We start from the raw sequence: 25,688 nt of genomic DNA, 5'->3' as shown, positions 1-25,688 counted from the left end.
AAAATAATGACATCTATAAACATTTCTTTTTTGCTCATCATTTCCGGCTTTATTAATGTTGCGGATTTATGCATTTTGTTTTTAAATCTTGTACAATTTAACGTAAGGCATTTATCATGTGTAATATTAAATTACAGTATTAATGCTACTTAATTGCATTTGTCTTTTTTCGACTTTGTAGTCATAGTTTTGTAAATTTACAACAACAAAGTTCAACGGGGTTCATTAATGTCGTTAGACATGGTGGAATTCCTATTATTCAAGAATAGATCCTATGTATCATGATCGTGAAATCGGATTAGAACTGCACGAAGAGATGAGGAAAACAGCTGGTCTTGACTACTTCTACGGCAAATTACATTTATTCATTCAACACTTGTTTGTTGATATAAATAGGAGAAATGTTGATAAATGAATGTATAAAATAAAGTGAAAGTAATAAGAACAATATTTTGGGGTGGAATCAGTGTTAATAATTGTTGTGATTCCTGAAGGCCCTGCAATCATAGCATAACTCCTTCTTCAGCAGACCAACCATGAAAAGGCCCTCGAGCATTCACAAAATCTATTCCTACTGGGTAGGCCCTACCCATTTACTGCACCTCGATGGAGAGTGATAAATGTAGAATAATGCTTTGAAAATGACATTAGTTTAAACTAATCTCACTTACAAGTGATGAAGTCTTGGCATGCCTTGGAAAGATCCTCTGGCTAAAGTGGTTATCTTATTCCCTGACAGGTCTCTGCTCGAAAGAGAAATGAAAATAGTAAAGTGTATAAGGTGTCCAAAAAAAGAAGACGTCGATTCATAAAACAAGGACAAGTTCGCGGACATTCCATCGAAACACATTTTAATTTTGATTTTAACACATGTTTAAATGGGAATGACGGTATCGTGTATTGTATTGTACTGTATTTATTAAACTTCATTGATGTACATCAACATTCTGTTTATAAACATATAAATCAATTTACAATGTAATGTAAGAAATAAATATTCTGTTTGGAAACATATATATCACATAAATCAATTTACAATGTAATGTAACAAATCGACAATTCTGTTTGTAAACATATATACCGTATAAATCAATTTACAATGCAGTGTTTATAGAAAACAGAAGGAAAATTACATTAAGTTGTTTACATTACAAAGTTCGTCCCGTAAAATACTCTTAAACTCATCACGAAATGAGTTGACAAAACAATAGAAGAAAAAAAAATTATTCCTTTCTTTCTTATTCTCATCATTTTGAAAATTTGGATTGGCTATTTAAATTAAAATGGATGATACTTAAAAAGCATAATACAAGGCATAGTATACTCACAAAGTTCGTAAAGATGTCATGTTTTTGAACACACGTTGCCCGATGGCAGATATACCATTCCCGGATAAAAGTCTGTTAAGAAGCATAGAATAGAACAAAATTATAATCACTGATACATCGATACGTGTAGTTAAGAATGTGAATTAATGAAAATAATTATATAAGGTGCCGTGGTTCATTCAATTAGCCTTTTCGTAAATACTACCTGCGCATGGGCAGATAAAGGTAATTTCTGATAAAATTGTCAAACCCACCGACAGGAATACGTGCTAATGTTATGTAATCAGTAGGGACTTTCAGATTTGAGTGGACTGATTCGTGTGACGTCCATTCAAGGCAGTGCATTAAAAGGACGTCGATCGTAGCAATCCCCATTGTCTTCGTGCAAATCTAAAAGTCCCTATTATTCATGTGTGCACCTACGGTACATTCTTATGATACAAGAGGGCAAACAAAAGCTTTGCATGAAGGACATACATAACTTTGGCATTTATTATTCTAAAATACACAAAGTGGGACCTCTCCATGAGTAAAAGATCTGTGGTTATTTGGGGTCATTTGACCCATGTGCTAACTACAAAATGGTATATATTGGCTCTCAACCAAAGGTTAAAGGTTCGAACCCCAGCCCGGCACTCGCGTCTACCCAGCTATAAATTGAATGCGTTCCTGGCAATTGCTGAGGTAATATTAAAATATATTTAAAAGGATTGTTACCTTTCTAATAATTATGCACAATTTCATAATACTCAGACATAATGTGCACCCGAGTCCACCACAAAACAAACAAAACCTTGGAAATTGAATACACCTATTTCAAACATGCTTGCTCATTCACGAATTTGAATGACCACTGAGTACCGTAGCCGGCAGTGGATGAATCTGAATGCTCTTTTCACAAAATGTACGCTTTTAGTTAACATTTGAATGACCCGATTGAACAATTGATTACACGGAAAGTGAATTTGAATGAACGGATTTTGAATTTGAAAGCTGATTCAACGCTGCGAGTGCGACTTGCGCGAATTCGAATGCTTGGAATATGAACTTGAATGAAAAAAGTGTAATAAACTATTAAGAGACAGTTTTGAGGCAAGAAATTACTAAACAATCAGAAGTAACTTCCGGTGACGTAACTATCACTCTTGATTGGCTGTGGTTTGTTGTTGATTAAATAATGGTGTTTTTGTGCCTTGTCTTCTCACAAAATTAATAATACTTTCCTTGAATATGATGTCTGTACATTCATAGGTAGTACATGTATTATGTTATATCGGTATAGAGAAGCTCTGTGTAGTTCACAGAATCAGTATGTCTAAATTAATCGAAGTAAAACTCAAAATCTAGGTGCAAAACGGCGAGTAACGAAGGCGTTCAGTATATACTTACAGTCTTGTCAAAAGAGGATACTCGGCTTGAGTGATGGGCAATCCATACTGTAGGTCGGAGAAGTTTGTGAGTTTCCTGCATAAAATGCACATCAGAAAATCTAGCAAAAATATAAGACTCTGTAACATTCATAGTTCTGCACATATTTCAACGGAGATATTTCATCGAATAAAGTTCAACGTTCAGCTTATAAAACCTTCCAAAATAAGGTTTGTTTGTTCGTGAAAATTGTAATGTTTATGGGCTATCCCATGTTTTGCTAGTATGGGATAGCCCATAAATATTACAATGTTCACGATCAAAACATTTAAATACTATTTAAAATACTATAAGAGAGATAGGACATCAATTCGCATTAAGGGATGGGGGTTGATTTTACGGGACTGCTTTGGTTTTGTTTGCGATCGGATTTCATTTCTTTCATTACCCATTGTCGATGGTGCTCCACATTTTTGTGTTACATAAGTGTCATCATTCCCTAACTTACTCCACTAAAATTGTTTGTCTGAAGTGAAATTTGTGTGCAATAAGCCTTATATTCCTGAACACGCTGAATTGATTTTATCCTTGAATATCTAATGACATTGCCTAAATCATTTTGATAACTACTTTATCCACATTTGTGATATATCTTTCTAAATGTTATATAATATTGCTGTGAGATGTTACCATTGTTGTTTTGTTATATTTGATTACTTTATAAAAACAGTAACTAGCAGCCTTGAGCTGTAGGTCATTTATTGTTGTTTTATAAACCAATTCAATTCCTTTCAATTTAATAAAATGTGAAAACAGAAATCTGGTAAAAGTCGTGTTGCATATTTTACGTAACTTAATACGAGATCTGCCTTCTTTCATTCATTTATTTTAATAATTAAAAAAATTAATTCACTTAGATCCGCCACGGGAGTTAATGCATATCCAAGGTCAATAGTGAAAGCGATAATTTATTGAGTGCTTTCATCTCACCCTTATGAAAGTACCCTGTAAATAAACTGTTGTTTCTAATATGTTGTGAGTTGCGTAGGAGGACCTCTTGAAGGCATTCAAAGGGCTTCCCCAGTACAAGGTCATATTCTTGTTTCATTAGAGACTTTTATATTTGCACGTCGACATAGTGGACTGCTACGTGTGACATCTTTATAAGGCACTGACAGTGCCTTAAAACGACGTCACACGTAGCAGTCCACTGGGTCAGGGTCAGGGTCCGTATGAGGGTCAGGGTGAAGGTTAAGGTCAGGGTCAGAGTCAGGTCAGGGTTAAGGACAAGATTTAGTCAGTGCTTATGGTCAGAGTTAGGGTATGATAAGAGCCAGAGTTATAACCATGTATTTTTATTTAGGAAAAACTTTGTGTGTGTTTAAAAGTTTAATTAAAAGGCTCGTAGTACAATCTTTGTATCACATCTACATGACATAAGAAAACTTTAATATCGAGAATGAATTTGTGGCTGAAGTTGTACCTCCCGAACGAAAAGTATAACATTTTAATGTTTTTAAACTAAAACGTCTATACATTCTTCTCTATTGAGGGAAATTGGATCGGCGAGATTGGGTGAAGAGATAATAATTGTGAAAAGCATGATTACAAATATACGACTTTCCTAGCTCTAATGATCATTACCTGAGAAAATGAGTTAGCGTTGTGATCAAATTTTGACTCCATTTACATTAGTTTACCTGTCAAATTGTGATCAACACGAACATGACGCGAAAATGTGTATTTCTGTCTTGTCTACGTGTTTTGCTAAAAGGTTAACGATTCACAAAGATGTAATTTTAATGATAAAGCACGCGAACATTAAAGTCCAATCTTTTTCTCATTTGTAGATTTTGTCCTACTAGCTCATTTTGGCGGACAATTTTCGTCTACCAAGCGTCATGTTTTTTCCAACGAGGTGGCAGTTGTTGGTATTACTCGTCTCTGCGAACGTTCTGACTCTATTTGTCAAGTCTTTGGGCAAATATATGAGATATGCTGAGTAAAGAATTAGAAAGTATCAACTCTTTGAATAAAGTATATTACAAGATGAGTAACAACAGGAATTAATTCCTTGAAATGCTAAAGCGCCGTTTTGGATAATCGGGAGCGCCAGGAGTGTCAAGTCTGACAGATATGAGCGCTATTATTACAAGAACCCAATAAAATATAAATATGCACGTGCTCTCAAATTAATGCGTTTCACGGATCGTCACGATGTCAAACATGATAGGATCTACATTAATATTCAGCACATAATTACACCTCCCTGGGTGGACAGTAGTGGAGTTCCTCTATTTCAGGAATAATAATAAGAGAATTGGTGATCTCTTCTCTTTTTTTTGAGAGAGAGAGAGAAAACTATAGGTTAAAAAAGTGGAATCCACTCTCGAAATTTGACTCGAACCATTTCTTTTGGATGGATTCAACTCCAATACGGAGTGATCCCTTCTATCACTCCTAAATAGTGGACTTCCACCTCTCTGCATTAATAAAGATCCTGATAAATTCCTTTTTCAGCAGGAGGCAGATTTTGGACGTATGGGCCCGAATTCACAAAGGAGGTTTGTCGACAAACCTTGGTTTTCGTACGTCATATGACGCGTTTTACGCGTTTTTTTACAAACCTGGTTTGTAAAGAACAAAAGGAGGTTTGGCGAAACAAAAGGAGGTTTGAGCTCAAACCTTGGTCTGAGCTCAAACCTTGCTTTGTGAATTCGGGCCATTGTGTTCGGCGTACTAAAGACGCAATTAGAAAATGCATGTGTCGTGAAACATTGTGTAGAGCACGTGCTTTAATAATGAACATGACGGACATTACACGTGCTTCACGAACAGTGGGGTTTTTAAAGTGGTGTGTCAAGAAAGTTATATGCATTTACACAAATGTTATTATTGCTGTATTACGCTCACATTCTGAATCCATCCTGCATACTTTGCATAATTATTTATTTCATGTATTTAGTTTTTGATTTGTTTCATCGTATTTAGTTTATGAAGAGCTTTATTCCAAAAGGAGCTAAGTCCATGGTTTATCAAAATTGAGATTTTTGTCTTAAAATAATGATTTCCTACATGGGGACAAAATGCACTATATCACATATTAAGATTTCAACAGGAAGTATGTTTTTTTTTAGGTACAATATCATGTTTCATTCCAAAAGGAGTTAAATCCAAATCGGTTTCATTCCAAAAGGAGCTAAATCCACTTTTGGTACTTCTGAATGAATCACCTTTTTTTTATTTCTCCCCTTTCCCTCTAGCCATGTACCTTCATCTTGTTAAATATGTTAAAGGTGTCACCTGGACTGATTTAATTCTTATAAACGCCTGATCTGCAAGACTACGTAAAAATTAGTTTCAATTTTGATTATTTCAATTTATAAAACGACATTTCTATTCCTTTAACATTTTAACGACTGATGTGAAAGACTAGTCGACGCACCCTTTCGAGAAAAGACCTGCGCTTATCCCGTCACTGAGCAGCGAATGCTTGCGAACGTTGCGAATTTGGATTCGCCAACTTTTCTGACGAATGGTGAAAATCAGCGACATTAAGTGACGTTTAGCGACAATTAGCAACATTTGAGCGAATGTCTCCGAAAGTGTTTGCGAAAGGCAGTTGGCGACTATTAGCGACTGTAAACAAATGTTAGCGACAACTTTTGCGAAGATTAGCAACTATTTGCCAATCCTTTGCCACTATTTGTGAACGTTTGAGACCTTTTGCTAACTACTGGTACTCAATGGGTCGATTTTATAAAGGAACCATATGGTAACGTGGTCGCTAGCTTTGGCGAAACACAGAGAACTGACGAAAACAAAGAGCAAAACCGTTTAACAACCATTTGCAAAGGCTTACGACTGTTTTGCCAACTCTAACGACTGTTTTGCAAACGCCTGCAACTGTTTGCGGAAAAATAAATTCGCAAAGAAATTTTGAACATGTTCAAAATTTCTTTGCGACAAGAAAAACTGTTTACAACAAAGAAAACTGTTTGCGATCTTTCTTGCAACCTTTTACAACATTTTACAAACTCTGGCGAAACCCCCAAATTCGCTACGTTCGCAAGCATTCGCCGCTCAGTGAGATAGGCCCTGAAAGGGTGTGTTTAAGACAGTACTCCGTTCTCAACGCACCCTTTCGAGAAAAGCGGTGGGGCTTTTCTCGAATCGGTGCGTTGAACTCACCACACCGCGCCGCAACGCACCATTTCGATGTAAGCCGTACAAAAACAGCCATAACCGCCACGTCGCTCATGGCTTGCACGCAATTTCTAATAAAGATTGAGTGGACGGAAATATATTTTTCACATTTAAAAAAAATCGATAAAATGAGAGTTCCTTTTTTAAAACCTGATTTAAATTTCAGCAAAGAACTCCATCTTCGACGCCCTTTTTGAAGTATTTGCGCTGCATATACCTTTCCAAATTCCTTTTTTTTCTCTCGTAGAAACCGCATATCATGACCTAATTACATCTGAAAATGGTGACGGATTGGTTAATAACTATTGAGTTACAAAAATTAAAAAAAATATTCATTTTCGAAAATTAAGAGGGCGCTATTTCAAAATATAAGCAATATTTAATTTTTTTCAGATTATTTGCCATTTAAAGATGTATTAATTACGGAGCCCGGGAAGGGACATGGTAAAAATATTTTTATCTCGTTAAAACGAGATAGTTATCTCGTTTTAATGAGATAGTATCTCGTTAAAACGACATAGTATCTCGTTAAAACGACATAGTATCTCGTTAAAACGACATAGTATCTCGTTAAAACGAGATAGTTATCTCGTTTTAATGAGATAGTATCTCGTTTTAATGAGATAGTATCTCGTATAAGTCCATTGCATACTGGAACCGGGTGGTCCCTGTATTAAGCCTATGGGAGTGAGAGAATTCTACGGAGCCCGGGAAGGGACATGGTAAAAATATTTTTATCTCGTTAAAACGAGATAGTTATCTCGTTTTAATGAGATAGTATCTCGTTAAAACGACATAGTATCTCGTTTTAATGAGATAGTATCTCGTTAAAACGACATAGTATCTCGTTAAAACGAGATAGTTATCTCGTTTTAATGAGATAGTATCTCGTTAAAACGACATAGTATCTCGTTTTAATGAGATAGTTATCTCGTTTTAATGAGATAGTATCTCGTATAAGTCCATTGCATACTGGAACCGGGTGGTCCCTGTATTAAGCCTATGGGAGTGAGAGAATTCAGTAGTCCACGGGTTAACAACATAATACCCGCGAGGCTAGACTAGACTGCGCGCGCTGGCGCTAGCGCGCTCGCTGCTTATAATGCAGTAATAGCGTATGCCAGGCGGCCATGCCATGCCAGGCCTTGTACGTATACTCGCACAAACTGAGAAGATTTAGTTCATTGAGAATGGGTGAGTAATTGATTGAAATATGAGTAGATTAAGTGAATTTAGTCATCAATTTTGAAAAAGCTGCAATAGTCTTTGTGATCTACGGTAATTTCGTTACATTGTGAGACCGTTCTCAACAGATTTTTGGTGAAAAGACTAGGAAATTATTGCTCTTGAAATTGAACTTTGATTTTCATCGTCATGAAGTAGTTTGACTGCGGTTTGCCGTCATTTCACCCTAGTACTCCAGTTAGGGGCCCGGCCGTTCCGCCAGGCCCACCCCGGGAATTTCGGTGCTCATCTGCATCAAGATCAAACTTTCTAATCAAGTTTTATTTGAGATTTGATCGTCATCATGTATCTAATTCACCAATCATCGATTTAATTTAAATATAGATTTAACGTTACACCTTACAATAATCTCTGAAGCATGATTTTTTTGATAATCCAAGTGGATTAATTCTTGTTAAAATCTTTAGTAGATCATAGATGTTGACTCTGATGGCTTTACTTATCAGTGCCATCCGTTCGCTCAGTTGCATCCGTGTCAACTTTATATAGACCAAAATTATCTGTGACCATTGATAATCAAACAACTCGAAATCCTATTTCATTTAGATGTAACTTGAAACCTGGAACTTATTAATAAAAAGTATTCAAAAAACATCAACACTAGGATTTGTTTATTTAATAATTAGATTTTGTGTGGGTCCAGCATGCTTGTCAAGTTATCATTAGAGTTTAGACCTTGACCTTACTAGAGTCTACTAGATCTAGATCTAGACCCCTATCAGTGGCGTACGCAGGATTTTTTCAAGGGGGAGGGGGGGGGGGGGGGGGTTAACATTTTGAAATCGGACCAAAAATTTCGCAACGACTCAGCCAGCCACTGAATAAGCATGGGGGGGGGGGGGGGTTTAGGTCATCCTTTTGGATTTTTTTTTGTATTAAAAAAAACAAAAAAAACAAAAAAAAAACCAACTCTAAAAAAAGGGGGGGGGGGGGTTCCAGAAAAACATACACATAAAAAAAAATGAAGGTAGGGGGGTTTACCCCCCCCCCCCCTGCGTACGCTTCTGACTCCTGTTATTACTTTTAATATATTATTAGAGATTTTTTTCTTTGAATTGTGCAGATCATGTTGATAAATCTATTTGTGTAAGAGAAGACCCCTTTTCCACAATTATGTTTACTTATGAAGTCCACTTCTTCTTGTCTTAATAAACCAATTCTACTTGAGACTACTTTATATGTATAGGCCATATGAAGCACTTTTTGAGGCACAAGTTAAATCTTCCATTTGATTTTACTTTGTACTGTGGTCCATTAAATTGGAATGTTGATTTCCACACTTTATTAAAATTAAGGCCAACCCTGACGTGAAAAATAGCTTTTATGCTAGATCTATTTTTATTTTGTTAAGGAGAAAGGGACGCCTTGATTGTCGTATTGATTTTGTTTTCTTTTTGTTCCAACAGATGGAAACTGATGAAGAGCTGGAAGGAGCTAACTGATGAGTAGACATTACAACATTTCTTATATTTTCAAGATGAAGCTGAAAGTCCCATGCAGGTAAAATTTTCAGGATATTTAGCACACAAATATTAAACGACCACCTATTAATTCACTAAAAAGGAAATGGAACTAAGTGTATGTTTCAAGTGTGTATAGTGGAGGGAATATTTTATTCTAGTTCTTCCCTTTCTTTGTTTACAAAGGGATTTGTCCTTATTTACAGGAGGTCCTGTGTGTAGAAGAACGATGTCTAATGCACATTCAAAGCACTACATAATAATGATAATGATCATACATGTAGGGTATACACAGGACCACTCATTACTTTTTTTTTGTAAGTGGTCCTTTCACTTCTTGAGCAATGAAGATGAAGAAGAACACAACATAAGATTAACGAAAGTCTGTTTATACGATGAGTTATGGTTGATATGTATCTATTATTATCACTTTTTAATTGAAGTACCTACATTGCTTTCTCTTATGTAGGATGATGCTTCTCTACAGGGGATGATGAAAGCATGCTGATTACAAACCCAGGAGAGGAATAAAGAACAGATATTGACAGAATCATATCTAGAGATGTGGGCCTACTGCACTTCATACAAGCAAGTGTGCTAATATACCATGTAGGTACCCCCAATAAACTATTGTAGGACACATTTATCATGCAGAAAGTTATAGATCTGACAGTTATATTTTTCATTGTCCATTGACTTGTAAAAGAATACTTGACTGAATATCACAATTGTGATTTAGATTAAAACTAAAATGTCAATATACATGAAATATAAGTCTACATAACGTATGTTTCAATAGCATTATTTCCTGTACATTCTCTGTTCCAAGTTGTTTGGTCATTTTATGTAAACCGAGTATTATTTATTTATGACCACAAGTTTACATTACAAGTACATTGTACATGTACCAGTATTACTTATTTCATACTTGTCTGATCCAAGCTCCATCAGGCCTATTGTCTTAATGGGATCATCAGGAATAATCTAACATGTGGTCAGTAACTAGTTTTGTAGGAAAAAAGTTTAGGTTTTCCCACTAGAACCCCAAGTGAATATTAGTCCTTCCTCTTTTTGTCAGAGCAGGTATCAGGGTGTATGTTATTAGTTGTTGTTTATTTTCTTATACACTGTATCTTATTTCATTTTTCCATTCAACAGACTTGGGTTATCATCACAGCCCTTTCTTCTGAAAACTAGCCTACAACTTCATCGTTGAATGCAGAAGACATCTACATGGGACTACGTTTTAAAGATGCCCCCTCATATAATGAAAGAGGACAGTAGAGATGGGTTTAATCTTGAATATTTACATACTATTTATTTATTATTTGTATTATATGTTTGTAGAATACCACATTTAAACAAAGCTAATGAATTTATCATCTTGTCAACTTTCAAATAATTAAAGATAACTAATCATCAATGAATAAACATTAATGAAATTTTAACAATGTCAACTACCATCTTATAGGATGAAACTGAGTGCTGGGCAGAAAGAAATTTCCTTGAAATTTGAGTGATAAAGATTTATCAGTCTATATCAAAGATTGAATCAATCAATGATATTTATAATTATAATTATACATGTTGAAATTCATTTACCTGTCCTCAGTCTATGGACTTCTGTATTTGAAGTTTTGTAGATTATTACATTATTGCTGCTTCAAGTATTGTATGTAAGAAGGTTTGAAAGACAACCCTCTAAATGCACTAAATATGGAAACTGCTAATCATCATTACCTGTTGTATCCAAACTGCTAATTTTAATAGAATCATGTTTTGATACTTCCTAGCTTAAGAAAACAGGGGGGGGGGGCTTGTTATCCTCTTCCTGGTGCTGTTTCTAAATGGACCATGTAACAGGTTGCAAAAGTGTAAACAATATTATATTTGTTATATGTTTATATTAGAAGGATTTAGAAATTGAAAACGTTTTGAATTATAGAATTACTGTTACTAGAAGTAATGACAGTATTGATGTGTAAGGGAAGGGGTGGTTTTCCCAGTGAAATTAACGGTATACCAATGTCAAATTGATAAAAAAGAGAAAACTATTCCTAAAAATAAAATTATAAAGGACATGGGCCTCCCAACTAACTAACCCTGGTACCACTCCTGTTTTTTTGTTTTTTGTTTTTTGTTTTTTTGGAGGGGGGGGGGGCGCCCCAATTCAAAATTTCCAGTGTTAAATTCCATTGTCTTTAAACAAAAAATATGTCAAGATATTGAAAAACAATGTTTCACTTTCCGTTTTCAATTCGAATAAAATGATTAACATATTTTCCGATCTCTCTGGTCTCTACATTAAAAATGTTCAAAGCTCCTGCAAAGGCTGCAAAAAGGAAAAGTGAAGATAATCCAAGTGAAATGTGGACAGTAATGGAGTGAATATGGATCAATGGTTGATCGTAGTTGATAACGAGTAAATGTAAATGAATGGTATTACGACTGAAAGTGAGACAGAAAGGAACTGCAACAGATTGTTCAGTCAAGACAACAAACCGTTAGTTGCAGAAGATAATTTACGAAAGACAGAGAAAGAGAGAGAAGGGGAATCATTAAGGTACGATGAGAGTGGGTGGAGAAAAACCATCCTCTTTGCCACATAATTTGTTTGTATAAAATAAGGACACTTTATACATTAGCATATTTAACATGTATAATCATAGCCAGAGAATGTGTTGTTATATGGCTTATAGCATGTTTGAGTTAATAAAACAAAAACAGACCCAGTTATTGATAGACTAAAAAGGGAATAAGATCGGATCAGTATTTCTTATTCAATGAAGTTAAGGCCACTCCCCCATATTTAAAAACAACAACAACACAACAACGAGAGGTCCACTTCCCGATGCATTCTGGGTACACCAGCTGTTATATTTTTTTTTGTTTTGTAATATTCTTTATTGTATTCACTCAATAAATAATATTAATTCATACAAATTGTAATATATAACATATTGAAACCAATTACAGAGTACAAAATACAGTAATCTCAATTATATTGAATGAATTAATCCCTATTACATATTATAATTTATAACATATTGGAACAAAGTACAGACTACAATCAACCTAGTTATATCGAATATTACATATTACATATATTATATATATACTGGTGATCGATAATACAAGTTCGAGCGCGTATTTCACCTAACGGTGATCGCATCAGAATAATCTACGCTGATTCGCTGAATCACTTGCGTTGCTGGCGCGCAGCGTGATGAATAAATTACCCATAATTCCGTACAGTAGATTATTTGACCTCTCTAATTACGCTGATACGCGTGTTGTCTTTTACCATGTAGTGAACATCATTCCAGTACACGTTTCGTGGGGAGCATCCTTCAGAATGCATAATTCATAGGGCTCATGAATTATGCAAGGACTTATTTTGGCTTCTAATGGATCCGGACAAAATGGCGGAGCTTGGGGGGCCTGGTCTAGCCTCGCGGGTATTATGTTGTTAACCCGTGGACTACTGAATTCTCTCACTCCCATAGGCTTAATACAGGGACCACCCGGTTCCAGTATGCAATGGACTTATACGAGATACTATCTCATTAAAACGAGATAACTATCTCATTAAAACGAGATACTATGTCGTTTTAACGAGATACTATCTCATTAAAACGAGATAACTATCTCGTTTTAACGAGATACTATGTCGTTTTAACGAGATACTATCTCATTAAAACGAGATACTATGTCGTTTTAACGAGATACTATCTCATTAAAACGAGATAACTATCTCGTTTTAACGAGATACTATGTCGTTTTAACGAGATACTATCTCATTAAAACGAGATACTATGTCGTTTTAACGAGATACTATCTCATTAAAACGAGATAACTATCTCGTTTTAACGAGATAAAAATATTTTTACCATGTCCCTTCCCGGGCTCCGTAGAATTCAGTAGTCCACGGGTTAACAACATAAAACCCGCGAGGCTAGACTAGACTGCGCGCGCTGGCGCTAGCGCGCTCGCTGCTTAATGCATGCAGTAATAGCGTATATAGCCAGGCGGCCATGCCATGCCAGGCCTTGTACGTATGTACTACTAAGTTACGTCTACGGTAGATCGACTGAATTCAACCAGAAGTTGCCGGTTGCAATCGCGAGGATTGAAGGTTAGTTCACTTCTTTTACTTATTTATGGCCGGGTCATTCAATGTAAAAGTGAACAAACAGCTAATTTAACAGATTTGCTCTTTTTCGCGATCAGTTCTAGATCTGTGTAACGTTAATTTTAAGACTGCTCAATTAGCAGACTGCAGTCCCCTTCGGAAGCGCCCTGTTCTGGGGCCCGACGCTTCAGGCTCTCCGCGGTCTGGGTCTGGGACCGGACCTGGCCTTGGGCTTGGCCTGCTGGGAAGGCTGTGGTCATTTTGCAAGCTAGAGACAAAGTAAACTAGATCTAGACGTTACTTGTTTACGTGCTCGCATTGCAGTAGAAGTGTGGAATTTTCGTATGTATAGATCTAGACTAGTCTAGATATACCGGTACGAGGAAAAAGCAAGCAAATGTCAGAATTGTAAAAAAAAAAACAACCTCATATTCCACGGCTATTGATGTCTAGTGTGTAGAGTCTAGATCTAGATTCAACTATGCAATATGCAATACACCGCAACTTAGTCTTAGTATAGATCTAGATCTATTTCAGCGGCGCGGCGGATCCAGGATTTTTCAAAAGGGAGGGCCGAAGTTGGACCGAAATATCAGCCTCTATTTGGCGTTGACGGTTGGATCCGCTGAGATTGCATATCTGGCTTCTCTAAATGCCTCTGAGCTCTGTCATTTTGTCAAAAGAATGCCCCCAGAAAGATGGTTATTCCTGTCTAGGCCGAAGTCTGCTCAGCCTCAGGGCCTCATCAGGCACCAGAAAAATTCGCTGACCAGCGAAAAAAGTGGAAAAAATGATCCTTAGCTTTTTCAAGTGTCTGTTTAGATCTAGTCTAGATCTACCCAAAATATTCCTTGACAAGCAAACAAAAAGGAGAAGGGGAGGGCCATGGCCGATTCCCCCCCCCCCCCTCCCTTGATTCCGCCACAGTATAGATTCTATGACTATGTTGTTCAAATTATTTGCTAGGTACCAGTTTACTAGTAGTAGGTTTATTGTCACCCTTAGTCTTTACACTTCTAGCCATGTAATAACATTAACAGTAACTGGGATTTTGTCAAAATGTTTACATTTACGTATCTAGAGGCTAATAAAAAAACATCAGTGCAACACTGTTGAGTATGTTGAAGCACTAAAAATAGAGGATTTATTTATTTAATAAATTTACTGTCTTCATATTAACTTTCATTGCTAACATGTTGAGCTATTTGATAAAATTATTTTTTTATTTTTTTTTTCTCAGTAAATTAACAATATTTTAATGTTTAAATGTTGCTGAAATAGTTACTTGACAAATGCAAAGTAAGATTAATAAACAATAACCAGTGTGCATGAAAAGTTTATTTAACCAGTTCTTTGGGGGGAAAAACACTGTTGCCTGTGCGTTTTAGATAGGTATACACCATGGGGCTAACGTAGTGAGCCCCATGCCTGCAGGGGTGGTTTATTGTACTAGTAACTACGAGTGTAGAAAATCAATAAGTTTTGAAATATTATAAATAAGGACTAGACCTAGACTGCATGCATGGCTGGAATACTCCCCCAGGGAGTGGAGAATGTGCATACATTGTGTGCGGGCAATCCTGATTGAATCCGATGACCGGGGACGGGGTAATAATAATCTGTAAACTGCTTAGATACATTATTAATGTCTTACTCTTAAGCACTATAAAAAAGCGGATTATTATTATTATTGATTGTGTTTTCAATATTTTAATTTTGTATTCATTGTATTTCTTCAGTAACTTAATGCCTGGCTAAAACATCGACAAACTTAAACTAATGTCATACATAAGTGTTAATACATGTGTAGGATCTACATCTATATAAGTTAGTTGGGAGTAGACTCTAGACCCTATATCATACATGTATGTATATGGTCCATCCATGCATGGACCACATACTCATCTCCCATCTTCCAAAAAAGAATAGCTAATGATTTTGGTAGCAAAAAAATTGCCTCACTAATCATCACTGCTTCTTTGTTTTCTGTCTTCAGCGTGTTCTTCGGCAACACTGAGGCAGCATTTGAGAAGAAATATCCCTCAGGCTCAGCTCACCAATTGAAGGACAAGGACAAGGGTTCTATCCAGAGTTTCCAAGTAAGATAATTCCTCTTATAATCCTATTCAGTGTAAGTGTTAAAAAAGAAACTGAATTGAAATAAGAAATTAAATTAGATAGAAGAATAGGCAGCAAGATGAGGGGTAATGGAATGTAAGTTCTAGGAAAAAGTTTTGAAAACACTTGTAACGATTTCTGGATCTGGATGTATACGATGCTGGACCAGTTGGTATATGATTGCAGCAGATGAGAGAGGGCGCAAAGAATATAGATAGTTGAATCGTAGGTGGCTCTTCTCAATCTTAGACTTGAACACCTTTGATGATGGACAGACTATTGATTACTTATTAGAGTACAGACTCAGTAATTTTGAATCCAAAGGACCTGTAGATGGTACGTACTGAACTGATAGACTCTTAGAGCTGTAGCGTACCTTTAGGATAGACCTAAACAATCCAATTTTCTGGGCATTAGTTGGCACATAACCTTATTCTTGAAACTTATGACCTAATTCTTGTGCAGCCCTGATATGGGTATTAATTGCACAGGTCACTTACTGACTTTTTCTTAAATTCTCTTTTCAGGCACAATTTTTGTAGGGTGTTTTCTGCAGCTGTGACCCATGCATACACACCCTAGCCTCCAGCACAGCATTGACCACCCAGCTAATCTCATTCAGGTATGACTTTCTGGGATTGATTTGAAGCTCAATGAACAGAAGGCTCAAGATTAGCTATTGTCACCTTCATCAGGGGTGGGTTCATTAGGATCAGGGGTGGGGGCTAAATGGAAAAGGGAACAGATTTATCATTTTTTTTACATGTTGGCCTTGAGGTGTAGATGTGCAAGAAACTTTTTTAAGAATGGGGGAAAATGTGTTGCCATGGTAACGACATATTATGCCAACAATTGAGGGGAAAATGCATTTTCAAATTAAACTTGGCACACATGTTTGCTTTGAAGTGTAGATGTGTAGGACACATTTTGGGACAGTGACAGAATGTGTGTTGCCATGGTAACGGCATATTATTCCAAAAACTGAAAAACAAAACATACTGTGACGCAATGAATAACTGCGCGGGGCGGGGGTATTAATCACCTTCAGTGATATTTCTAGTTATTATTATGATTATTATGAGTATGACTAAAATGTTATTATTTTACTAATAGCATTATTGTTATATTGTTATAATATTTTGTTATTTTTTATCTTTCTAGGTTCCTTCATAGATATGCTCTGGCACATCGACATCAGATTGATTTCCAATAGTCGGTTGACTTGGTGGGAAAGCTTAGAACTAATCAAAGCCAAGATCAGCATTAGCATCAGCGTCAGCATTCCACTGAACACAGTCAATGGCTGGCCGTGATCATTTGATCAGTTTGTACTTTAACCTGGGAATGTCCTATAAGGAAATCATTTATATCTTAGCACAAGAACATGGCATAGAACTTAGTGAAAGACATCTCAAGAGGATATTAGCTCTGAATAACTTTCGTCGCCGACATTACACTAACTTAGCTGATGTGGTACAGTTTATTGAGCATGAGCTTCAAGGGTCAGGTCAGTTGCACGGATACCGCATGATGCATGCTAAATGCAGACAGAATGGTATGCATGTGAGAAAGGAGGATGTTCGTGTCATTTTAAAGTATCTGGATCCAGAAGGCGTAGCAGCCAGAACAGCTAGACGACTAACCAGACGTTCTTACTTTGCTAAAGGACCAAATCATGTGTGGCACGTTGATGGATATGATAAACTAAAGCCGTTTGGATTATGCATCAGTGGATGCATAGATGGCTATTCACGAAAAGTAATGTGGTTGAATGTGTATAATACAAACAATGATCCAAAATTAGTAGGAGGATACTTCTTGGAAACTGTTATGGAATGTGGTGGCTTCCCTTGCAAAGTTCGTGCTGATCGTGGCACCGAAAATGGACACATTTGTGCCTTTCAAAACTTCTTTCATCATAATTATGACTTAGAACGAAGAGTGTACATCGAAGGATCAAGCACTAGCAATCAAAGGATTGAATACTGGTGGGCATTTTTGCGGAAGGAATGTACACATTTTTGGATTGAGACCTTCAGAAGGCTGTCAGACAGAGGGGACTTCACTGGAGACTTTCTAGACAAGAATCTTGTTCAGTTCTGTTTCATGAGCATTCTACAGGTGAGCACCCTACCAGAAAGAACAGTCATCATGATGACTGATTTACAAGTCATTGATGCAATGGAGGCATCAGAGTCATCAAAAAGGCAGCAATTGGAACCCTTGAAACCCTTGAAATAATAGTTCTAAATAACATTAGATTTAATGGCAAATAGGCCAAATAGGCATCAAACAGTTATCAAAAGGCATAATTTGGCATCAGACATCATACAGACATCAGGAGCCATCATTTGGCATCAGGCATCATAAGTCATCATTGGCATCAGAAGTCATCAAATTGGCATTAGAGAAATGATATCAGGAAAATGGTCATACATGTAAATCATTTAGGTTTTTTTTTTCTCCTGACCTGCTCCGACCCATACAATGTAACATTTTACCCTGACTGACAAATACATGTAAATTGTTCTGAATTATCAAAGTTTCTTAAGTAGAATTATACAAAATATAAACAAATAAAACAAAAGGTTGCAAAAACAAAGAAATACATAAGATATTCATTAAACAATACATTATTTGACAAAGAAATATTTTGCTACTGCATTTTTTTTTGTTAAGAAAATTGTTACACATGTCATAAGGAATGTTCAACCTTTTTAAATTGATTTAGATGGGAAAATATGATTTTCTGCATAAATTTGCATAATTAGTTAAAAATAGAGTTTTTGAAAAATTTATTATACGGTCTTGTAGTTTGCATCAGACTGTATATTGGTGGAAAATGTTGCATCGATCCACGGCCGAGATCAGAAAGGGCGTGGTTGCTCCAGCCCCCCCCCCCCCCCCCCATGATGTTGTTTGTATATGTACACGTCCTGAGTCAAGTCAGATAAACTTCCATTCATAACCTGTTCATAGTTGTGCTATCAAAAAGGCTTCCTCTCTAAGGCTGTTTTAGTGACTAAAACTTAAATTTTTGGAGGCATCATAAAGCCTTGTCCTAGAAACTTTCACAGTGATGACTAATGATGCCTTCTTCTGAACAAATAATGCCGTGATGCCTGAATGATGACTGTGATGCCAGTTTCTGATGGTGCCTATTCTGATGACCATTGATGCCTCCTGATGACCAAATGGTGCCTATTGCTTACCGTACCAAAATGATGTTTTTTGATGCCCAAATGATGTCTTACTTTACTAGTGATGCCCAAATGATAATTAATTTTTCTGGCCAGGCATTTCACTCTTCTTAATGATTTAGAAAAGCACTGGTTACCATGCATCTTTGTGACAGAACTTGGAATCTAGTCATTGAAATAATTGTGTTTCTTATTACATTTACAATATATTTTATTTTATGAGGGTTGGGGGCATTCACCCCACATGCTGGTACATGTACATGTAGGTATATGTGCCACAAGTACAGCAGAGGCAAAATTAGGGGGCTCACCAAAAATGGGGGTTCACTGGAACTAAAGATCCAAGGAGTTCAGACCTCAAAATGTGCTTTGGAACTACATCTAAATCTGACTTAACTATGTAAAGGCATGTTGAATAATGTAATGCTTTGGAACAGTTTACTTGCCACAAAAGCTGGATATGCAAAGAACTCTTATCCATGTGAATTACATTCCTCACATGGCAGCCGCTCCTCTCAGGCAGCCCGGTGTCACATTTGAAGGTTTGGGATAAAAGACTAAGCATGATTCAATGGAATTGAAAAGGTGAAGTATTGTCACTTATTGTCAACATTTGTGGGCTCTGGAACAAAAATATGAAAATTTGCCATGTAATTAATCTGAAAGTTACATGCATCAGAATTTTTAGGGCATAAAATTGGGGCATTTCAGTAGCATATGTGTACCGTACAATATATTGTGAGTGCACAATACAATTAACTGCAGAGGACTTAGACCAAGAATATGGCCATAATATATCAGGTTCTTAATCAAGTAGTTCTATATTGCCGTAATTGGATTACTAATAACTTAAAGTTGTATTTATCAGATTCGTTGCACACACAGTAATTTCACCATGGTAGTATTGTTTCACAAATTATTTTACAGACAGAGCTAGACAAGATGGCTGATATATGGAACAATCACCGTATCCGACCCTCTGTGAATCTCCATGTACCAAGTGGCCATCCAATGATGATGTATCATACTCCACAAATCTGGGGTACTGAAGATCAGCTTTGCACCAATGTTGATGATGACGATCTGGCTGCATGCATAAGTGATGCTGTATTCCGATCTACCGTACCATGCGACAAAGATGTATATGACTTGTGTGTGTATATTATGAAAAGAGACAACCTTGATCAACCAATGGAAGTCCAGGATGCCTTAGAATTGTACATCCATCTGAAGCAGGAGATTACTGTGTTGCTTTAAATATATGCATTCAGGAAATTAAGCTGAAACCCCTGAAGCAAAATATATCTTAACCCTCAATAGCCCGGGGGGGGGGGGGGGGGGGGGGGGGGGCTAAATTTAGCCCCCCCCCCCCTCGACATTTTTCGTGATAATTTTTTAACGCAAAAAGATCTCGCAATGAAATTTCATATGAAAGCTCTTTAAATATGCGAAAATGGTTTCCGTTCGATAACTTTAGTAATGTTTGACGGATTTTAATGAAATTTGATATTCCATAAAGTAGTAAACTTTCTGTACATCCAATCTCCAGGTATTAGTAACTTCCTTGCGTAGTAATATAATAGTAAGTCTACTGGAGGTAACTTGTTTTAACGTATAGGTAATTTGTACTCGGCGAGGGGATGCGACGCTTAGCGTTGCTCTTGTTTTTACTGCATTACTACTTTCTGAACCAATTCACCCGTTTGAATTTGTGTGTTTTGAACTTGTACCTTTCTCTTCTTCATGCTTCCTCGAGGAGCCGATGTATTTGCATTCTAATGTGAACCTGTGTCATCATTACAAATTTTCAAAATACTGCATCTTCTTTTTGCTCAAGAATTGTGCACTTTGTATTCTTTGTCAAGGAGATCAGTACATGTACAACCAGACACTAAAGCTTTAAAATCGTCTGGAAGTCCCCTTCAAGTACAATATATATACCTTAAAGTTAGGAAGCTAAGATACAATGGTTGCAAGTCGACTTGTTACATCTTCATCATCGTAATAACCACCATCACAATATTGACAACTAAAATTACAATAAACATCAATCCACAATTTAGGGAATTACCTGAATTGCCTTGTGGTGGCAGAGACTCAAAATGTTATTTTCAGGGGGGGGGGGGAATTCTATTATCAAATTGCCAAGAACAAGTTAATATGAAGGTACATACAAAGTGATGCATTACATTAAGAATAAAAAAACAAACACATTCTTGATCAATGCATTGTCAATTTGTGCTGGAAAAGATTTTTCACTCAGTTATTGCTAATGTAAGGATTTACCAATTGTATGCTTTGAAATTTCTGTTGAAAAGACATTTTATTGAATTTGAACAATTACATGTCTGAAATTGTGATTTGTTTTTTTTTACTTGTCTTCGAATTTCTATAAATTTCCATCTAATTGTTACATAACAGTTATTTCTCTGCTCCACAGTGGTACTTCATCTTCAATAGATATAGATGTAAAGGTGAAAATAGGCACCCACACACATGAAAAGCAACGTTACAAGAAGAAGAAAAAATTGACACAGAAGGCAAAAACATGGACATCCAACACTATTGTTGTCACATAAGACATTTGGGAAACGAGCAAGATGAATGACAGGTATAACTTTAATTGCAAGTAAACAAAAATAACACTTCGACAACAGACTGATTTATACAAACACAGTCCTTTGATTTCAGGAATCAGAACATGGAATCAGTGAGGAATCCCTCAACATCTTATTGAAATATGTAGAGGTTAATATCTTTTGTATGCTTTCTGAATGAGATAGGTCAAGTTTTGTTTTGATTACCAAGAAAAATGACCTTTTGTGATTTTTTTCCCCCTAAATTTTGTATATTATTGCTGTTCGCCTATGACATCACAAATTCTTATCAAGAGAGGGCGACGTGGAATTTATCAAATTTCAAGAAATCATAACTCTTGAATTGATCATCTAATTTTGCTCAAACTTTCACTAATCTGCTTAAAAGTTAAATATTTATTTTAATGATGTATGGGTATAATTGTCCTTAAAGTGACAGCTGGAATATTAAAATACTTACATGACCTTTGATTTTGGCTAAATATGGGGGTCCCCATGCATGAACAATATACCCACCAAATTTTTTTTTTTTTTTAAATTATTCACATTTTTGTAAGCACTATGGACAGATGACATTTTGATCTCTTAGTTTTACTCCACCTGGGTGGCTCTACAAAGATGGCTAGCCATAGGGAACATAATAGTATACCTATTATGTAATGGGAGCTTGCTCATCTGTCGGGACCAATTAAAAAAAGTCTTCATTGAATAATTGATTGAATTTATTTAACCACGGTAAAAAACTTAAACATAAATCATACAGAAATTACATTGAATAGAACTACACAGAGAAACAACCTAGTAATAATAAGCATAATTAATTAAGCATGATAATGAAATGAATACGATAACAATGAGAGAAACATAATAAAAACAAGAAAACCTAACAATACATGTAAGATGTCTGTCATTTGTATAGTAACTGAAGGGAAAAGGAGAACAAAGATGAGGGAAGAAGAGGACGCGAGAGCATATAGGGGGAAGTCTGAGGAGAAAGAGGAAGAGAAGGGGAGAACATAAGACAGAGAGAGAGAGAGGAAGAGAAAGAGGGAGGTGGAGGTTGGGGGGAGACTGACACTTTAATGGTACAATGCATCTACCTCTGCTTCAAAGAGCTTACGATTTGAGAAAAGATACTCTTTCAGGCAACACGTTGTATATTTGGACACCCGTATAGATAAATCCCATTGTTTGTTTTGAGTTTTCCTAAAGATAGTTTATGGCCGGAATTTCTGAGCCCGTAAGAACATCCTTTTAAAGAAATGTGTTCGCATAATGACGTAGGAAGCAATTTGTAAACAAGTTTGAAGATCTATCCTAGGGCTTTCCTTTTCCAACGTATTTGGACACGGTCAATTTTACTAAGAGAATAGAGCAGATACTATCTCATTAAAACGAGATAACTATCTCATTAAAACGAGATACTATGTCGTTTTAACGAGATACTATCTCATTAAAACGAGATAACTATCTCGTTTTAACGAGATACTATGTCGTTTTAACGAGATACTATGTCGTTTTAACGAGATACTATCTCATTAAAACGAGATACTATGTCGTTTTAACGAGATACTATCTCATTAAAACGAGATAACTATCTCGTTTTAACGAGATAAAAATATATTTACCATGTCCCTTCCCGGGCTCCGTAATTAATGGTATAAATTTCATGTCAAAATTATTTTCAATTTTTTCAAGTAATTAAAGATTAACATTTTTCAAGGGCATTTTTACTTGTATAATATTGGACATGTGATTACCTAATGAAGATGACGTCACGTCGAGTTTAAGTCGTCAAACCGAAAGTATAGGGCAACTCATACACTAACTAACGGTCTTCATTATAAGTCTGTAAAATATTCTGTTCTTGAGATATGATGGTCGAAAGACACGCATAAAGAAAAAAATGGCACCTGGAAGGTTACGTGACCATTTTCTCGAGAAAAAATCTTGACGTTATACATCATGTTAAGAAATTTCATTGATTTAGCTTTTTCCATTATTGAGATATTTGCCGAACAAATTTACATGAGAGAAATAAAAAGAACTAAATTTGTAAAAAGAAGATAAAAGAAACTTGACGAAATTAAGAGGTGATCCGCTTAGCAACGGATCACCTAATAAAAAATTGAATTAAGTGTAAAAAATATAACAGTGCCGTGTAGTCTTTATTTACAGATATCGTATTGTTGACGGAAGCGTCAAAGATCCCAGGCTGTTGATTGGTCCGTTCAAGTCACATGATGCACCAACCTTTGAACAAAACGAGCATGTACTTCCGCAAGTTACTGCCTCTGTAGCAAATCAGAGAGAACGGAAATGTTATTGATTTATTCATTTATGTTCATAAATATATTATTTTGTTCTTATTTGTTCAGTTTGGTTCAGTTCGTTACCTATGAACTTTTTTCTTAAATTTATCGTTTTTTCAGTCGATCATTATTTTATTCATTTATACAATTACGTATCTATTCACCTTTCTTCTATTATTATTATTATTATTATTATTATTATTATTATTATTATTATTATTATTATTATTTATTCGGCAAAACAAAGTGTATACAGAGGATTACATAAAAGAACAAATCATACAAACCAAAGGATGAAAATCTTTCTTTTTTTAATTATCGTGATTCTCATGAGCATTTACAAGTTGCCAGGAATTGGGCAGGCAACTAAATTACCGAAACCGTGAAGGTCCTCCATTCCGACTTGCAGTACTCATGGGGGATCACTACATAAATACATTGTAACAACTAACAAGAGTATAGCAACACTCAATACGGCAATGATAAAAGAACAAACTCAAATTTTTAAATGAATCAATAAAGTACAAATTATTTCATATGTTATCTAAAGAAAATTATAAAGAGCCAAGCAATCAAAGCATCAACAAAAAATCAAATATGTCTTCGTATTGGACAACGAAAAAGAATGATGGGGTAGGAAAATACAGGCTACGGGTGTCCAGTTATTTGACATAAATATTTATGATTGAATAATTTGTTTTTTTTAACCCCTGTTTATCTTATAAGTCTATCAATTTATCAATTAAGTCACTTATTTTCAATCATTCTTTATCTCAGTTAATTCATTCATTCACACATTCACTTATCTATTCATTCATTTTCAATAATTCATTCGTTTGTCCAACCCTTGGCAAATTTTCTTTTAAAATAAGACTTTTTAAATCAAGCTCATGACCTACCGCAATATATCTCGTCGCTTTGATCAGCACAGTCTGGTTTTCCGTCACAGATGAATGTCAACTGAACACATGTAGCCGATGTGTTGAAGCAGCGCATATAGTCGGGTGATAAACATTTGTTGAAGTCTTTAGACCCTGATATATTAGAAAATAGAAATGTCGAAGTCTTCATCAAGTGACTGATTTTGACATCTCGAACTTGTAAAAATGTTTAATTATTATTTTTTGTTAATGATTTAATTTTATTTCTGCATAATAAATGAATAACCATGAATATATAAACGTAAGGCATGATTACAAATATACAAACAATAATAAATTAATGTCAAAATAATATTTAGATATATACATACAATAACAAAACTTATTATTTCTATAATATATTGTTATAAATTTGTAAAATTATAAAGTATTAATTATTTTCCTAACAATCATAGGCGATGCTTGGCTAGGATATCGGCCTCAAAAGAAAAATCTTGAGGTGAAATTTAAATTTGAAAGAGATAGTAGAACACCGTGCTCGGAGTTCGGGGACTGTAGCTAAGTGGTCAATCTTGCACACGTGGGTCTACTCTCTAATAGACCAGTTCACGGTTGGCACATTTTCTCAAATGACCCCGAATATCCACAGATCTTAAAAACATCGAGAGGTCCCAGTTTGTACATTTTGAAATAATTACTCCTACAGCGATGGAGGTGCTATATAAATAGTCTTTGCTTCCCCTTTCAAAGAATACTTGCACCTGTGGATCATGGAGTGCACTACTTGTGCATAAAATTGAATAATGATTACATAACTTTCATGAGCATGCATCCAGTATGT

General features: G+C 35.7%; 2 protein-coding genes and 1 long non-coding RNA gene across 3 annotated transcripts; 2 read left to right on the top strand and 1 right to left on the bottom strand.

Annotated features, from left to right (window-relative positions):
• Window positions 1–667: 667 nt before the first annotated feature.
• On the bottom strand, window positions 668–24,363 carry LOC105442357 (transforming growth factor beta activator LRRC32-like). The gene is made up of 5 exons (XM_030981458.1): window positions 24,342–24,363; window positions 23,831–23,948; window positions 2,718–2,792; window positions 1,329–1,400; window positions 668–743 (listed from the first exon to the last, which is right to left on the bottom strand). Exons 1-5 carry the CDS (start codon window positions 24,361–24,363, stop codon window positions 668–670), a joined length of 363 nt encoding a protein of 120 aa, XP_030837318.1.
• LOC115922749 lies at window positions 7,856–10,956 on the top strand. Its single transcript, XR_004063593.1, has 4 exons — window positions 7,856–8,096; window positions 9,554–9,647; window positions 10,077–10,216; window positions 10,766–10,956. It is a non-coding gene; the product is annotated as an uncharacterized LOC115922749 (long non-coding RNA).
• LOC115922748 lies at window positions 13,609–20,391 on the top strand. Its single transcript, XM_030982287.1, has 5 exons — window positions 13,609–13,742; window positions 15,736–15,838; window positions 16,385–16,479; window positions 17,019–17,978; window positions 19,985–20,391. Exons 4-5 carry the CDS (start codon window positions 17,157–17,159, stop codon window positions 20,312–20,314), a joined length of 1,152 nt encoding a protein of 383 aa, XP_030838147.1. The 5' UTR covers window positions 13,609–13,742; window positions 15,736–15,838; window positions 16,385–16,479; window positions 17,019–17,156; the 3' UTR covers window positions 20,315–20,391.
• Window positions 24,364–25,688: the final 1,325 nt, after the last annotated feature.

The sequence above is a fragment of the Strongylocentrotus purpuratus genome, unplaced genomic scaffold (genome assembly GCF_000002235.5).
Source record: "Strongylocentrotus purpuratus isolate Spur 01 unplaced genomic scaffold, Spur_5.0 spur5_scaffold_12, whole genome shotgun sequence".
Lineage (NCBI taxonomy): Eukaryota > Metazoa > Echinodermata > Echinoidea > Camarodonta > Strongylocentrotidae > Strongylocentrotus > Strongylocentrotus purpuratus.
Note: the sequence above shows the minus strand (reverse complement) of the source record. Positions and strands in the feature narration are given on the sequence as shown.

Bases quoted from the DNA above. Each gene is read 5' to 3' on its own strand.
- LOC115922748 (XM_030982287.1), top strand. From the start codon at position 17,157: ATGGCTGGCCGTGATCATTTGATCAGTTTGTACTTTAACCTGGGAATG. The intron at 17,979-19,984 runs GTGAGCACCCTA...ATTATTTTACAG, and splicing joins GTTTCATGAGCATTCTACAG to ACAGAGCTAGACAAGATGGC.
- LOC105442357 (XM_030981458.1), bottom strand. From the start codon at position 24,363: ATGGAGGACCTTCACGGTTTCG. The intron at 23,949-24,341 runs GTAATTTAGTTG...GATTTGCTACAG, and splicing joins GGAGGACCTTCACGGTTTCG to AGGCAGTAACTTGCGGAAGT. The intron at 2,793-23,830 runs GTAAATAAAGAC...CATTTTATGCAG, and splicing joins CCGTCAACAATACGATATCT to GAAACTCACAAACTTCTCCG.